Raw genomic sequence first — 15,969 nt, 5'->3', positions numbered from 1 at the left:
TGTCTCCAGACCCTGGATCTGGAGAGCACAGCATCGACTCCCCAAACCCTGCCTTGTGAAGTCAGCCAGGTGTCCGGCTAGACAGCATCCCACCTTGTCACCTGAGGGATTGTCCTCTGTCTTGCCAAGCCCCCAGCTGCATCCTCCAAGGTCAGAGTTGGTGGCTCAAGTGCCTTCAGGAGCCTCCGCTGCCCACTACTCGCCCAGCTGAGATCTCCTGCCCCAGGAGATGAGACAGCTCTCTACCTTATAGCATGCCCAAGTGGGGCTGGATTGAAATTTTCCAGGGGGACCCTAAGGATGTGGGAAGAAGCATCTTAGATAGGGTCAGATGTAGCCCCATGAAAACTTGATCTGGAGGGGCATGCTCATGTGCACATGCATGCACAAACACACACACACACACACACACACACGCCTACCTTTACCACTCTCTAAATTCAGTCAGGCACACATTCGAGCAGCTTCTGCATGCCAGGATGTGCCCATACTCAGCTCATACAAACATGGCAGAGTTGAGAGAGGTGGGACCTGGGCTCAGCTCTGCCACAGACTTGGTTTTTGTCTTTGGTGAGGTGACATTTCTCTCTCTGAGCCTCAATTTCCCCATCTGTTAAATGGACCAATAACCTTCCCCTCAAGGGCGAATGTCAAAGCCACTGGCTTGGCCCAGATCTCTTTAATGTGTCCTCGTTTCCTCCTTTGGGTGTCAGAATGAAGCCACGCCTCCTACAGGGTCCATATCAACACCTTCCCTCCTGGTCCACTAGGGTTTCCTGGCAGAGGAGGGATTTGAGGGGAATAGTGTTCTGGGCAGGGCAGGATGAAGGCCCAGATGCACACACGCTTCAAGGTCTCTTTGCTCAGCCAGTTTAGACTTTGTAATTGGCTTGGGTTTTGTTTTTGTCTTTGGTCTTTTTAGTTTAATCTACTTTCTGGATTCCCCCAGTGGCTTCAGAAACCAGAAATAAATTATCCTCCGTGAAGAATCTTGACTGTTTGAACAGCTCAGGCCTCCTCTTGGTCAGAGAAACATGTGCTTTGTTTTTTTATTAAATTTCCCTGGAAAAACAGTGATTTGAATTCAAGGAGAGGAGAACAGGTTTCCCTGAATTCCAAGCTCAGGGACTTTCTTTTCCTTTTGAAGTAGAATGGAGCTGTCCCCTCCTCCTCGGCTCCGAGAAGCTTCTCCACAGCTGATGTTTTTCCAGCTGCCTGTCTCCCCAGAGAGTGTGGAGAAGGGGTCAGGGCGGGGGCGAGAGGGCCAGACCTGCCCGCACCAGACCGCCTGGTTTTTCTTGGCTGCCGAAACTCACCTGTGGCCGAGGTGCCCGTATTCCCTGTCCATGTGACTCTATGACCTTGACACCTGCCCTTGCAGAGCCTCACTTTCTTCATCTGTAAAATGAGGATCATGATTCCACAGGGTAGCTTTTAAAGAGCACATCACAGAAATTGCAGAAGGTCAGGGCTGGGAAATGCTGCAGAAGCCTCTCCTGCTTGGACCCATGGGGAAACTGAAGCTCACGGGGGAAGGCATGACTCAAAATTCTCAGCAAGTCAGTGACTGGTGGAGGCTTAGACCTTCCTGACCGCCCCCCCACCCCTCCGCTCCATCAGGACCAGGTCTCAGCCTGGTGGAAGTTCAGTTGCTAAGTCATATACGACTCTATAGTCTGTAGCCCGCCAGGCTCCTCTGTCCATGGAATTTCCAGGCAAGAATACTAGAGTGGCTGGCCATTTCCTTCTCCAGGGGATCTTCCCGACCCAGAGATCAAACCCGGGTCTCCTGCACTGTAGGTGGATTCTTCACTGACAGCCACCAGGGAAGTCTCAGCTTGGGGGCTGGCCTTTCTGTGCCAGGGAGCTGGGTACTCTTTTCTGACACTCAGAGAACATGAAAAGAGTGCTCCCTGGCCATTCTGCCAGTCCTTGGGAAGTTCTTTATTGGGGGCCGGCGAGGGGAGGATGTTCGTTGGGGGCCCGAGGTGACTCAGGACTGCAGAGCCTGCCCAGATCCTGGAACCAGCAAGTGAGACTGCATGGACGTGTCCTGTGTCCCCTGGGGGTCTGGATCCAAGAAACCCACAGGTATATACACTAATCTGCAGATGTTTGCTCTTTCTCATGCCCTCAGGGGTTTCCTGGAGACTTTGGGGAAAGAGGCCCTCCGGGACTGGATGGAAACCCTGTAAGTATTTCACATCTTTTTGGGGAACAGGAAAGAGATTAGGAACAAGCACACAGCAGGTTTTAGGACCCTAAGCTTTTAGGTCACCCATAAGCTGGGTGCTCCTGGGTGAACTGCATGATTTTCCTTAATTCCTGGCTTCTGTCTACTATGGATGGCCTTTGAGCCACCCCACCCCACTCCAGGAGAGCCCTCCAGCCCACTGAGCCCCAGGTCCCAAAGCCCTAGGCTATGTCCCATCCTCAAGGAGTCAGGAAGGTTCATGGGTCACTTCCTGCTGGGGAATCCAGGGCCACTACCATCTTACAAAGTCCCAGAAATGTTTATGGGACGGCAGCAGCCTGGGGGAGCAGATGGTTTGCAGGCCCTGTATGGAGGGAAGAGCTGAGTTCTAAAGCAATCTCCAGCATAGGCATGTTTATAGAGTTTGTAAATAATCGAGGCCCGTCAGGGAGCCAGGTCAGCCTGCCCTGGGGAGCTGAGCCCGCCTCTCCCTTCCCGTCTGAGGCTCCAGCTCCAGTGGTGGGAAAGCATGTTCTCTGCCTGGAAGTACAGAGCATGTCCAGGGCTCTTTTGCACATCTGCCGTGTGCCCCCATCTGTCCTGGGGCTTCCCGTCTGCGCAGCTGTGCCCAGCCGTGCCCTCAGCAGAGGTGGCTGCTAGATCCATAGTCAGCACCTGCTATGTGCTTGTTTTAATTCCACAAATGCTCCTTGAGCCTCACCCATTTTGGGGCTAACTCCCAGGCTCCCCGGGGACCTGAAGCCCTGGCCTCAGAGCCAGGTGGGTCTGGGTTCGGATCCTTCTGCACCCCTTGCCAGGCGTGGAAGCTTGGACAAATCAGTTGCCCTGTCTGGATCTCAGTTTCCTCATCTGTAAATGACAGGGATCCAATGGCAGATCCGCCAGTCTCAGAGAGGTGTTGTGAGAATGCAGTGCGAGAGGGCAGGGAGGTACTGGGTTTTCACTGGATGGAGGGGTTGGAAAGAGTGGGTAATGATGGGGCCTCTTCCTGCCCTGGAGGAGCTCATGGCCGTCTCCCTAGTCCATTGCACGAGGTGAAGTGAGCCATGTGGGATCAGAGAGGTCACAGGTGTTATGGAGGCGGGAGAATGAAGCAGAGATGACTCCTGGGGAAGATGGCATTGGAATTGGGATGAGGAAAGAGGTGGTAGGGCGGCATTCCAGGTGTAGGAAAGAGCACTGGCAAGGGGTTAGAAGTGGGAAACCAGAGTTTTTCCTTCAGCGTACCAGTCACCGGATTAACCACTATTAACATAATAGGTGACGTCATCCTGGAAGTGTCCTTGGGCAGGGATGATTCTGTACTCATGGTCCAGAGGAGTAGGAAGAGGGCCTGATGACTTGTCCCGGCTCTGCTGCATAATCGAGTGGCCTTGAACAAGTCCCTTCCCTTTCCCGAGTGTCAGATCCTTCGCTTTAAAAGCCAAGGCTACCCCTCACCCCCTCTTCCTCTTCTCCGTGGCTGTAGTAATGACATCCCATCTGATTGCACAGATGAAGGAAGACAACCCCCCGGAGGATGTTGGTGATTCATAATCACCATTTCTAGAGCCTATTTTTATTCACACTTTTGCGTTTTGAATTTGATCCAATCCCCTCTACCTGTCTTTTCTGGTGCAAGCAACTGAAGGGCCATTTTTAGAGATTTGGAAAACAAACTTTGCCCACACATGGCTGTGTCTCCTGACTCCCAGGCGAGAGCTCCCAGCCTCTCAGAGGCCCTGGGGGTTGGACCCTGAGAGCCTCTTTCTGCTGGGGGGATCAGGGGTTCGCTCAAGGCCCCCAGTATCTTCTGGCTGAGAAATGGAGGGAGGCCGGCCAGGTAGATCTCGGCTTGGTGTCCTCACCCCCTTGTTATTTCCTCGTCCTTGACCTTGGGACAGTTGCCTGACCTTGGAGCCTAAGTTTTGCCATCTGTAAGGTGAGGATGCAATGAGATCTTGTGGGCCAGGCATCCTGCCCATCTTTATTGTCACAGTCAGGATTCTGCCCATCCTCACACCTGCCGCTGGAAGGTGCTGGATTAGAAATCCAACCTCCCCACTTTACAGATTTGGAAAGCTGATGACGAAGGAGGAAGTTCTCATCCAAACTCCAGGCCAGGCTCAGGAGAGTCAGAAACAAAAAATGTTCAGCTCCGAACGATTCTACCAGGGGCCCACACGGAGGATGGGGTGGAGGGTGTGGCCTGGAGGGACACAGAGCAAGTAACCACCTTGGTCTCTCTTTCTTTGCAGGGAGAACTGGGCCTGCCAGGGCCCCCAGGAGTCCCTGGCCTCATTGTAAGTACACAGATGCCTGGGGAGGAGAATGGCCAGGAGGGAGAGTGTGGGGAACGAGCCACAAGTCCTGCTGAAAAGGCTCCTCCTCATCTCCTCCCTGGAGGAGCCGGGAGAGCAGGACAGGGCAGTCGGGCCAGGGCCTAAGGGAGGAAAGCCATGCTGTGTGGCCTCAGGCGGATCACCAACCTTCTCTGAGCCCCTTTCTCCATTACTCAAGTGAGGAAGGGTTTGGAGCATGAGAGGCCATGCACTTTGACGCCTGCTGCCTGTCCGCTGCTCTGCAGCAAGGTCTGGGCAGGTGGTAGTATGCCCATCCAACAGATGAGGTGCTTCAGGTCCAGACAAAGGAAGTGACTAGCAGAGGAGCTGGGGCTCTGGACCACCCTGGACAATCTTCTCCATCCTTTTCAGAACACTGACTTTGGAGCCAGACCACCTGAGGTCAAGTCCCAGTTCTGCCATAGCCAGGCTGTGTGACCTGGGTCAAGTCACTTACCCTCCCTGAGCCTTAGTTCTTCATCTGTAAAATGGGTATGATGGTAGACTCCTCTTGGGAAGGCTGTGAGGATTAAACAAGGCACTCTTGTACTATCTTTGGTACAAGGTCTAGCACTCAGTAAATTTGCAGTTAGTGGAAAATATTGCTTTTATTTTAAAATGTTATTTCTTGTTACTATCTCTTGATGTGCCCAGGACTGAGAGAGGCCTGTACCAGGGAGGTGGAAAGCAATCTGACTTCTGACTCCATCCAGGCCGGGGTAGCTTTGTGGAGTGGTGCTATCAACCAAAACCGGGGCTCCCCGATAGACCTCCGGAGGGTGAGCCCTGACCTTGGGCCCAGGCCCGAGGGCCAGTGACAGGCCCGAGTCTAGGAAATAAGTCTAGGAGCTTCCCTCAGGGTCTGATGGCCCTCTCTTCTGTTCTTTGGGATATATCTTGTGGGGTTTGAGTCTCATACAAGGAGACTGTTGCGGGGTTTGACAAATGGACTGCCAGCTTTGGCTACTCCAGCCACTGTGCAGAGACATTCTATCGAGAGGGAGGCTGGTGAAGGCCCTGGAGAATTGGGGAGCCCCATTGTTCAGGGAAGATCAGTCCTGGGAAGAAGGCCCAGAGGCTCCCATGGGCAATGTGCTCCTGCTCAGGTAGGTGAGAGCAGAGCCAGGGCAGGGTGAGGAGTGGAGGTCTGATCAACCTGTGTACAGATCCTGGCCTCACTTCCTCTGGGCTCTGTGGTCTTCAGTTACAGGCTCACTTTCCGAGCCTCAGGGATCCACTCTGTCAGATGGGATCTTTACGCTCACTCTTGTTAGGACCCCATATATACCCAGACCAGTCTAGAGCTGGGTTACCTGGGTTCAAATCCTAGCTCCATCACTCTTTTAATTGCAATTCTGAGCACATTTTCTAAGCCTCCTGTGCCTCAATTTCTTCATCTTTAAAATGGGAATAATATCAGTCCCTAACTTGGGAGAGTACTGTGAGGATTCAGGGAAACTAGTACATATAAATTGCCTAGTACTGATGCTGAGAAAGATTGAAAGCAGGAGGAGAAGGGGACAACAAAGGATGAGATGGTTGGATGGCATCACCAACTCAGTGGACTTGAGTTTGAGGAAAGTCCTGGAGATGGTGATGGTCAGGGAAGCCTGGCGTGCTGCTGTCCATGGGCTCACAAAGAGTCGGACACAACTTAGCAACTGGACAACAGCAAGAAGTACATAGTAAGCACTCAAGAAGCACTAGTAATAATAATAATAAATTTAGTAATAATCATAATAATGATTTTATTACTACTACTTGTTAATAAATAGTAAAATAATTACTGTTAATAAATAGTGATTCACTAGTAGTAGTAGTGTTTTATATACTAGGGCTTCCCTGGTGGCTCAGCCAGTAAAGAATCTGCCTGCAATGCAGGAAACCCAGATTCAATCCCTGGGTTGGGAAGATCCCTTGGAGAAGGGAATGGCAACCCACTCCAGTATTCTTGCCTGGAGAATTCCATGGACAGAGAAGCCTGGTGGACTACAGTCCATAGAGTCACAAAGAGTCGAACACGACTGAGCCACTAAGCACAGCACAGAACAGCAGCCATTTAGAATGCTGCATTGAGAAAGATTTCAAAGTCACATTAGAAATCATCGGGAGACAGTGCTGCAATTGATTGGTGATGTCTGCCTTGGCTTGGGATTAGGAAGTGTCAACATGTGAGTCATACATTTGTCATCCCCGATGTCCTTTGTGGAACACCTTCTTTGGCACAAGGCACTGACCTGAATGCTTTGGAAAAAGAAATTTCTGCAATGAGTATTAGGGAACCTGACTTTATGAGGATCTCAGAAGTCTTCTGGTCCAACCCTCTCGAAGCTCAGCAGGACTCCCTTCTGGAGGATTTTGGTCATATGAACATTACACTCCAACTTGAACACCCTGGTGTTGGAAGCTCCCTCCCTTGAAAGTCCATCCACTTTCACAGAGCTCTCATTGTGCAGGGTTTTCCTGTGTTTTGAGTCCAACTCATCTCCCTGTCCCTGGGAGAGGCTGTTCAAGATGTAAAGATGGTTGCATCTATTATTCCTAAGGCTGCTTCTTCAGGCTATATGATCCCCGTCCCCAAAGCTTTTCTGCAGGGATGTTTACATATCTTGGCTGTCATTCTTGGCACACGGTCCTATTTGTCATTGTTGGCGTCCACTGGGTTGGATCCTGAGAGGGGCGAGAGTATTGCTTGGCCGAACACACACGGATTCTAGAGACTGTGCCATTACAGCCCTTGGCCTTCCTGACTCTTTAAAAGCTCTTCTCACCGATGCTCCCCTTTGCTCTCCACAGTCAGGGCTGCCAGATAAAATAGAAGAGGCCCAGTGAAATTTGAATTTCAGATACATTATTTAAAACACATTTACACTATAATGTCATTCCTTTGTTTGATTGTTTATCTGACATGCACATTTTAACCAGGCATCCTGTATTTTTATTCACTCAATCTGGCAACCCTGTGCTCAGTATGGCTTAGGAAAATCCCATTGGACAGATGGGAAAAGTGAGGCCTTAGGTCAAGGTCACACCTGAGGCAAGAGAAGATGGAGGCATGATCAGAGGCCATGCCTCCCAACTCTTAGCTCAGGGCACTTCTCTTTCCACCCTTTCCTGAGGGCCCTGAGCTGGGGCTGAGTCCTGGGTGTCCCTGCATTTCTCAGGCCCTGTGATCTTCATGCTGCTCCTTTCCAAAGAACTGAGTCCACCCCACCCTCCGTCCTCCCCACCTGGCCTCATGTCTTTCTTTGGCCACTTTCAGTCCTGCTGCCCCTGTTTTTAAACTCCCTCTGGTGCCAAGGTGACAGTCCTTTCCCCTTGTGCCTGGCAGGGAGGGTGGGTCTAGACCTGCACCCACCAAGTCACCATCAGCCTCCAAGCCAGTACCTTGTCCCACCCAAGGCACCCACTCCTGACCTGGATTTTTGGGGACAGCAGCTTCTGTGTCTGGGGAAAAAAAAATTGCCTCCCCAAAGAGTTGGAGAGGAAAAGGAATTTTCTAACCAGGAGCTAAAGGGAAGAGGGATTGTGAGTCACCTACAGTTTCCAGAGGATGTGGGTTTCTAGCTGAGCAAATGGGAATTCCATGTACTGACAATCATGTTCATGGAGATCCACATTTATTCAGTGCCTTCGGTCTAGTCAGCTGCAGCAATCTGCATGCAGACCGAAACTGAAATGTCCCCTGTGCCCTGGGTCCTTGCAGACGGGAGGAAGGAGAGAGGACAGATGAACATGTGCAGAGCTTCTGTCTGCTCTGCGTGTGCTTGACATGCTTAGGCTGGGGGCCTTGAGACGCATGAGGCAGGCAGACAGCAGCCTGGTCACCCCGGTGGGAAGGCTGGGGCCCGAGGTCACCAGCGGGGGGCTTGCCACTCAGACCTGTGCCACCCTGGTCCCAAAAGCCACTGGGTGGCCCCCTGTAGTCTCAGAGGTGAGTCAGTCTTGAAGCAGCCCCCTTTGAGTAATTGAATCCCTTTGGCTGGCCCTCAAGCAAAGTGTGCCTGATTCCAGAGTCTGCTCGACAAAGAAGATTTCTGTCTTTTGTATTCAGAGTGACACAAAGGGAATCTTGCCTTTTCCATTTAATGAGACCCAAAGAATATGTAATCTGGCCGAATTCCAGTGTGTGGGATATAGTGGACAAGCCCACCCTGTCCTGTCACCAAATGATCCCCTGACTTTGTTTCTTTGTCTATGAAACAAGGTCAGGAACCCCGCTAGCTGACATCTACTAAACCCTCGTATGCCACCGGGCCCTGTGCTAGGTATTTAATTATCACAGAAACCCTCTGAGTGAAAAGTGGGATTACCATTGTACAGTTAAGGAAACTGAGGCTCAGAGAGGCTGACGCACTGGCCCAAGGTCACACAGCCTTGAAGCTGTCCGTTTCACAGCTCACTCCCTTCACCACTGCACCACCCCTCCTGCTCCGCATGACTTCTGGGGTGAATGGAGACAGCAGGTGTATGAGAATGTGAACTGGACTGTGCCAGGGACTCTTCTGGGTGAGAGATGGTACTTATGAAGACCACATAGGAGCCAGGGCTGGTCACCCGGGTCCCCATCCCCAATCACCTGACCTCCTACTGGAGTTTCAAGGGGGCCTTGTTGCCTTCAAAAGGCAGTTCCAGGGAAGGTTTTTCCCCGGATGGTTTGGAAAGGAGTGAGTGGGCTTCTTTCTCACCCACTGATTTAGCCCCTTTTAGTGAGCGCTTCCTCTAGGGCACCGGGCAGGCAGTGGCCACATAGACACTCATGTCAATGGTCATTGGTGTAGAATAGGCCATGAGTTAAAGCCTCGTCAGGCTCGGACATGATGGCAGGAGCCTGACCTGGCCTGTGGGGTCAGGGAGGTGATGCTCGTGCTGAGGACAATGAACAGTGTGAGCTCAGGGTGGAGCTCTCGGTGTAGGAAGCAGTGGCCAGGGATGCCCAGCAGCAGAGGAACAAAAGGGAGGAAGGCTCTGCCAGCACCTGTGAGGGTGGGCACTGGGAGCCCCCCAGGTGCTCTTTCAGGGGTTCCTGGCAAGCCCCGGCCTGGACACCTGCTGACCTGTTGGGCAGGGGAGTAGGACTCTCACCTGTTTTTGAATCTCAAGCCTGCCCTCACGTCTTGTCACTCATGAATGAGAGCAATAAGGACAGGCATGGTTGGGTCCTTCATTGGAGTAAGCCAGGTCAGTCCCAGGTCTGTGAGCATGCACTGCGGGACCCGACGGACACGCAGACCTGTTCTGGTCCTGCCTGTGTCCCCTACCTGTTGCTCGGTCTTGGGGAACTTGCTTCGCCTTACTCTGAGCCTCAGTTTTCTCATCTGTGACATGGCACTAACGACGGTGGTGACCTCATGGGACAACTGTGAGCAGTTGAGGAGCGTCTGAACAGATTTGATGAGGCTGGAAACTGTCTGGTGTGGCGTCTGGCACTCAGGAGCTCTTTCAGTGGTCGCGGATGTGGCTGGTTGTTTGCATTCTTGGTGGGAGTCTGTGAAGTGAGGGGTGAAGTGTGTTGAGCAGGATCTGGGAGGTCCGGCAGACGGGGAAACAGGTTCCAGATTACGGGCGTGACTCACTGTGCTTTCTTGTGGGACCCGACTTTGTGTGTCACTTGGCCAAGCTGCCCACGACAGTGCTGAGCACAAAGCAGGCTGGTGTCTATGGGCTATACCGGAGGGGGGCAGAATGCAGCCTCGGGTTTTCTCTCTTCTCCCCCAGATGCTTTTCTAGTCCAACGTGGGGTCCTGCCCACATGAAGACCTGCCCTCAGCAAGCAGCCACCTTCTTCCCATGTGCCCTGCAGCCAGAGTCCCGTTTCCATGGGTTCTTGGAGGGGAAGCCCACACTGGCCCTGGCCCCCAACCATACACAGACCCCTTGGGAGAGGGGCAGTGCGTGCATGTAGGGTGCCTACATGTGTCAGTCAGGCTTGTACTGAATCCAGCCTCCATGCAACAAGCTGCCATCGGGTCTGGATTGGGGAAGAGGAAGCGTATGTTCCCAGAGCTGCTGGCTGGTCCTCTCTGTTCAAGACCCCAGCCCCCATCGGAGCCTCTGCATCAGCAGGACCTTGTCTGTGTGTGCACCACTGCGGGGAACTCTGGGTGGCCACCCTTTGCTCTCTTCCTGCAGGAAAAGCGGGGTGGGGGTGGTGTGGTGGGGAGGGACCAGCCAAAGCATCCAAAGAGCTGAAATGCTCTTCTCTGAGCTTTGGCCACCTGATGCGAAGGACTGACTCATTGGAAAAGACCCTGATGCTGGGAAAGATTGAAGGCTGGGGGAGAAGGGGATGACAGAGGATGAGATGATTGGATGACATCACCAACTCAGTGGACATGAGTTTGAGTGAACTCCAGGAGTTGGTGATGGACAGGGAGGCCTGGCGTGCTGCGGTTCATGGGGTCACAAAGAGTTGGACACGACTGAGCGACTGAACTGAACCTAACTGAGGAGCTGGCTGTCCTTCCCTCCAGCCTCTGTCCAGGGTGCCATCCTGGCTTCTTCTCGCCCAAGATTACTTCAGAATTGCTTAGAAACTCTGGGGACAGACTACCCAATGTGAATCCCAGCTCTGCTGAGCTCTGTGACTTGCTCAAGCCCTCACCTCTCAGAGCCTCAAGTTTCCTCATCTGTAAAATGGGGATATCAGGCAGATCGTGAAGCAAACGATCGTACCGTCGGGAGCAGTAACAGAGCTGAGGTGTGGGAAGTGCGCAGCGTGGAGCCTCCCCGAGTGTCGTCTGTGTTGCTATGATCACCCATTGAACTGAGCGCTCCCTTCTTAATAAGACTACTTGATGGGAACTGAAAGCAACTCCTTGGCAAAGGCTCAGCGAGAAGGTTTGGTTTCACCCAGTCAGGTGGGTTCAGGAGGGTGGTGGGGGAGGTGGGGTGCAGTGAGAATCAGCGTTGCCTCAGCCAGGCCAGCTGTGGTCTCTGAGCTCTGTGTGTTTCCCTCCATCTCTGCCCTTCCTTCCACAGGAGTCGGCAGGAATGTGATGTCCCATTCTCTGCCAGCCTCCCTCCGAGCCAGCTCCAGGCAGCTCCCACAGGAGCCGGTTCTTGAGCCTGGCCACCTGAGGCAGGCTGCATTCCTTCAGTGCTTCAGAGTGCTTGCCAGGGGCTTGCATGGAGTCTGACTCAGGGAATGGGAAACCGAGGCCCAGAGAGGTCAAGCACACTGACAGAGCTCACACAGCAGCCAGACAGTCACAGAGGAGGGAAAAGGGAGCGAAGAGAGTATTTCAGGGGCTCCCTCTCCCTGGGAGAAGGCTTAATTCAATGGCTGTGGCTGAGGGCAGTGCTGGTAGGGCAGGGCATGAAATGAGGAGCCTTCAGGAAAGAGGGTACACCCCTCACTCTAGACCAGGGTTTCTCACCTCAATGCTGTTGACGCTTGAGCCAGATAATTATTGGTTTTTCAGTTCAGTTCAGTTCAATTCAGTCGCTCAGTCATGTCCAACTCTTTGCAACCCCATGGACTGTAGCACGCCAGGCCTCCCTGTCCATCACCAACTCCTGGAGTTCACCCAAACTCATGTCCATTGAGTCGGTGATGCCATCCAACCAAGTCATCCTCTTTCGTCCCCTTCTCCTCCTGCCTTCAGTCTTTCCCAGCATCAGGGTCTTTTCCAATAAGTCAATTCTTCGCATGAGGTGGCCAAAGTATTGGAGTTTCAGCTTCAGCATTAGTCTTTCCAATGAACACCCAGGACTGATCTCCTTTAGGATGGACTGGTTGGATCTCCTTGCAGTCCAAGGGGCTCTCAAGAGTCTTCTCCAACACCACAGTTCAAAAGCATCAATTCTTCAGTGCTCAGCTTTCTTTATAGTCCAACTCTCACATCCATACATGACTACTGGAAAAACCATAGCCTTGACTAGATGGACCTTTGTTGGCAAAGTAATGTCTCTGCTTTTTAATATGCTGTCTAGGTTGGTCGTAACTGTATTGTTTGTTCATATTCATTTATTTACTTGGCTGTGCTGGGGCAGTTGCAGCCTTTGAACTCTTGTTGCGGTGTGTGAGATCTAGTTCCCTGACCAGGGATCAAACCTGGGCCCCCTGTTTTGGGAGCACACAGTCTTAGCCACTGGATGACCGAAGTCCCCCAAGCCAGATAACCCTTCGTTGTGGGGCCTCCATCCATGAGATGCCAGTAGCACCTTTTCAGTTGTAACTGCCAAAAATGCCTCCAGACTGTGCCAAGTACTTTATCCATGTAAGTCAATTGCTTCTCCAAACTCCAGGAGGTACAGAGTATTAGTCCCTGTTGGAGATGAAGAAACTGAGGCATGGAGAGGTTCAGTTCTGAAATCTCACAATGAGTGAGTGAGCCTCGGAGGAGAGATGGGACTGAGTGGCCCGGCCTTGATATGCGCTGACCGCCTCCCAGCCTTTCCCCAGCCCTCAGCGAATGTGACTCTCCAGGGTGAACGAACTCCGTGCCCTGCTCCCACCTTGAACAGGCTGATCTGATGTGATGCTGGGTCTCCAACCTACGGTCCAGGACTTACCTGCTGATCTTAGTGTCCTACGGGGTCCGTTTGCAACTCTGGTGTCTGTGACTGACAACCTCACTCCTTCCTTGCTGCTGTCCCATGGAGAGGGCCCAGCCTCTGGAAGCAGAAATTCCTGCCCCTCGCTAAGCTAGAGGAGTCGAAGCCTCTGTGTGTGCTTATTTTGCCCTTTCAGCAGCTCTCGGAGGGGAGGGTTCATCATCTGCATTTTATAAATCAGGAGGCTGAGGACCACAGAAGCCCAATGAAATGCCCTGAATCCCTTAGCTCAGCAGTCCCCAGCCTCTCCGGCACCAGGGACTGGGTTTCCTGGAAGAATTTTTCCACGGACCGGGGAGGCGGGATGGTTTGGGGATGATTCAAATGCGTTACATGTATTGTGCACTTTATCCCTATTATTATTGTATCAGCTCCACCTCAGATCATCGGGCATTAAATCCTGGAGGTTGGGAACCCCTGCCTTAGCTGGTAGGAGATATGAAGAATCCAGTGTGAGGTTAAAAGAGGTAGTGGGAGGGGCACCAATCAAGAAATGAGCTTGGGAGAGGACCTCTGTGAAATTAACTCCAGTATTTCGGTGGAGGCGAACACGCCTAATTACAACATCAACCCAAGGACAGGGGGTTTGCATCCTTGGAATTCTTCCCAGGCCAGCCTCCTGTGAGCCTCTCTCATTGTGTCTTCTCTTTCTCTTCCCAGGGCGACATGGGAACATTGGGTCCGATTGGCTACCCAGGACCCAAGGGCATGAAGGTAAACAGGAACTGTTTTTTACTCTGAGTCTCATCCCAGCCAGACGCCCCCTGACTCATTTCAGCTTAGAAGGAAGGGTACCCTGACACAATGTTGGGGGAGTGTACTCAGAGGGGTGCTGGGGTGGAACGTGGCAGATCAGAGGCTCAGTGCTTCTCAGTCCTGAGAGCCAAACATCGTGTGCATGTCATTTATGCCAGACATCTTTATTGGACAGCAGTCCCCCAGCTGAGCATGAGTCAGACATGATTCTGGACCTCAGGGCACTGAAAGTCCAGTGCAGAACATCACCAGGGGGACAGAAACTATAACAGCAAGCCAGCGAGCTCAGGACATCCCTAAGTGGGATGGGTGTGCAGGTGAAAGGTGGGCTTATGCTGCCAGGGCCACGTTCCAGGGACGATTCCATTTGGCTAACAAGCGTGTGACACACCATCTCCCCCCATCAGCGCCCTTCTCCCCTGGATGTGTCCAGAGCTCTGTGATTCACAAGTCAGCCACCCCTTCTTACGGTCCTACACGCCACACCATCGCCCTCTGGGCCAGGGCTCATTGCCTCCTTTTACAGATGAGAAAACTGAGCCCTGGGCTGGAGCAGCCAGCACAGGGTCTTGCAGCAAGCCAATGGGCTTATGCCAGGGCTTCTGACTTCTGGGGCTTTTACCCTCCGTCACAGCTGAACCCTGGCCTCTGTCTTGCAGGGACTGATGGGAAACGTGGGGGAACCCGGACTGAAAGGTGATAAGGTGATCTGAATACTCCCTTATTGCACTGTGTTTTATCTGCATGCGAATTCCCTCCGCCTCGGCGCTGCTGCTGGTTTCTCGCCAGGTCCACTCCCCTGCACTTTTCCTGTCTCCCCTCTGGCCCTCCCTAAATCTGTGCTCCCCAACTTCTTCCCTGTAACTCTGGGTGGGATTCAGGCAGACGGTTCTGGAAGCATGCGATCTTGGCAGACAGACTGGGGGCCTGGGGCTGTTGAAACTTGGGTTAGGGGTGAGTTAAGGCAGGTCTCCGAATTTGGGGAGCAAAGCTGAGGCTAGCGTCCAGGCTTTGAGGTCAAAGCCACAGGATACAGAGGGTGGGGATGGAGAGATGGGAGAAGTGGAGGTGAGATGCTGGGCCCCAGGGCAGGGACGATGGCATAGGAGGAAACAAATCCACATACGCTGTCAAGATTGGAATTGGGAGCCCAATCCCAGGGTCTGAAAATGCAACAGAAAAGCCAGGACGGGCCTGGTCCCCTGACCCTGTGCCCCTGCGCCGGGGGTGGGCGCGGGGTGGCACCCTTGCCCTGTGTCTTCCACAGCTCCACTGCCGAGCCAACCCTGGGCCAAACCAGAGCTGGAGTTGGGTAGGTGGGACCCTGGGGCCCAGAGAGGAGCAGCACCTGGCCTGGGCCCTGCAGCATCCGAATGAAGAGACTCAGGGTGTAGGGGCCGTGCTCCTGTGCTTGGCTCTGTGGCTTTCTTCCTGCCCTCTCCTGCAGCCTCTTGACAAATCAGGCCCCCCAGAGGGAGTGTGGGAGAGCTTTTGGGCAGCATCCAAGTTTCCATAAGCCTGAGCAGATAAGAGCCGCTCACCTACCTGCTCTGGGGCCACGCTCCCTGCACCTGTCTTCAGATGACTCTGCTCCTCCTAAGTTCGAGGAACAGGAGCAGGGGCCAACACTGGCCCCCCTGTAAGTGTTCTACAGGCTTAGCTCGCCCATCCTCCACTCCTCTACGAGATGGGAAGCTTGCTGAGCACGCACAGCTGGTGTGTAGCGTCAGGATTCGAACTCCGGCACCTGCCAGCAGAGACCTCCACCCTGAAGCAGGACTGAGGTCAGAAGGGCAGAATTGATGAGGTCCTTAGAGGCCACCTCCTCTGGTGCCTACATGTCACAACTGGAGAAACAGACCCAAAGAGGAGAAGAGGTTCTTCAAAGGAAACTCAGTGCTCTGTAGGAGCCAGCCCAGAGCCTGGACTCCTAGAAAAACTAGAGCTGCTGGGCTGAAATGAGCATCCCGGGTTGTCCTACCACCCCCACCCCTGGTGCCCAGCCGGGTGGTGCTCACCCCAGTCCTGTGTCTGTCTCCACCTCTCCTGTCTCCTTCCTCATGCCCAAGCCTCCAGCTGCCCCTCTCTCCACGCCCCCCACCCCACCCCTCCCCACTC

At 53.1% G+C, this 15,969-nt stretch overlaps 1 protein-coding gene across 3 annotated transcripts in view; it reads left to right on the top strand.

Annotated features, from left to right (window-relative positions):
- COL27A1 (collagen, type XXVII, alpha 1) overlaps positions 1–15,969 on the top strand; it is a 148,769-nt gene that overhangs the window by 56,517 nt on the left and 76,283 nt on the right. For all 3 annotated transcript variants that reach the window (XR_824845.1, XM_010835143.1, XM_010835142.1), the window contains 4 exons: positions 2,138–2,191; positions 4,453–4,497; positions 13,756–13,809; positions 14,511–14,555. Coding sequence is in view for 2 of the 3 variants with exons in the window: in XM_010835143.1 (XP_010833445.1) it covers positions 2,138–2,191; positions 4,453–4,497; positions 13,756–13,809; positions 14,511–14,555 (198 nt within the window). In the remaining variant the exon portion in view is untranslated. The remainder of the gene's footprint in view (positions 1–2,137; positions 2,192–4,452; positions 4,498–13,755; positions 13,810–14,510; positions 14,556–15,969) is intronic.

The sequence above is a fragment of the Bison bison genome, unplaced genomic scaffold (genome assembly GCF_000754665.1).
Source record: "Bison bison bison isolate TAMUID 2011002044 unplaced genomic scaffold, Bison_UMD1.0 scf7180017864039, whole genome shotgun sequence".
In the NCBI taxonomy this organism is placed as follows: Eukaryota; Metazoa; Chordata; class Mammalia; order Artiodactyla; family Bovidae; genus Bison; species Bison bison.
Note: the sequence above shows the minus strand (reverse complement) of the source record. Positions and strands in the feature narration are given on the sequence as shown.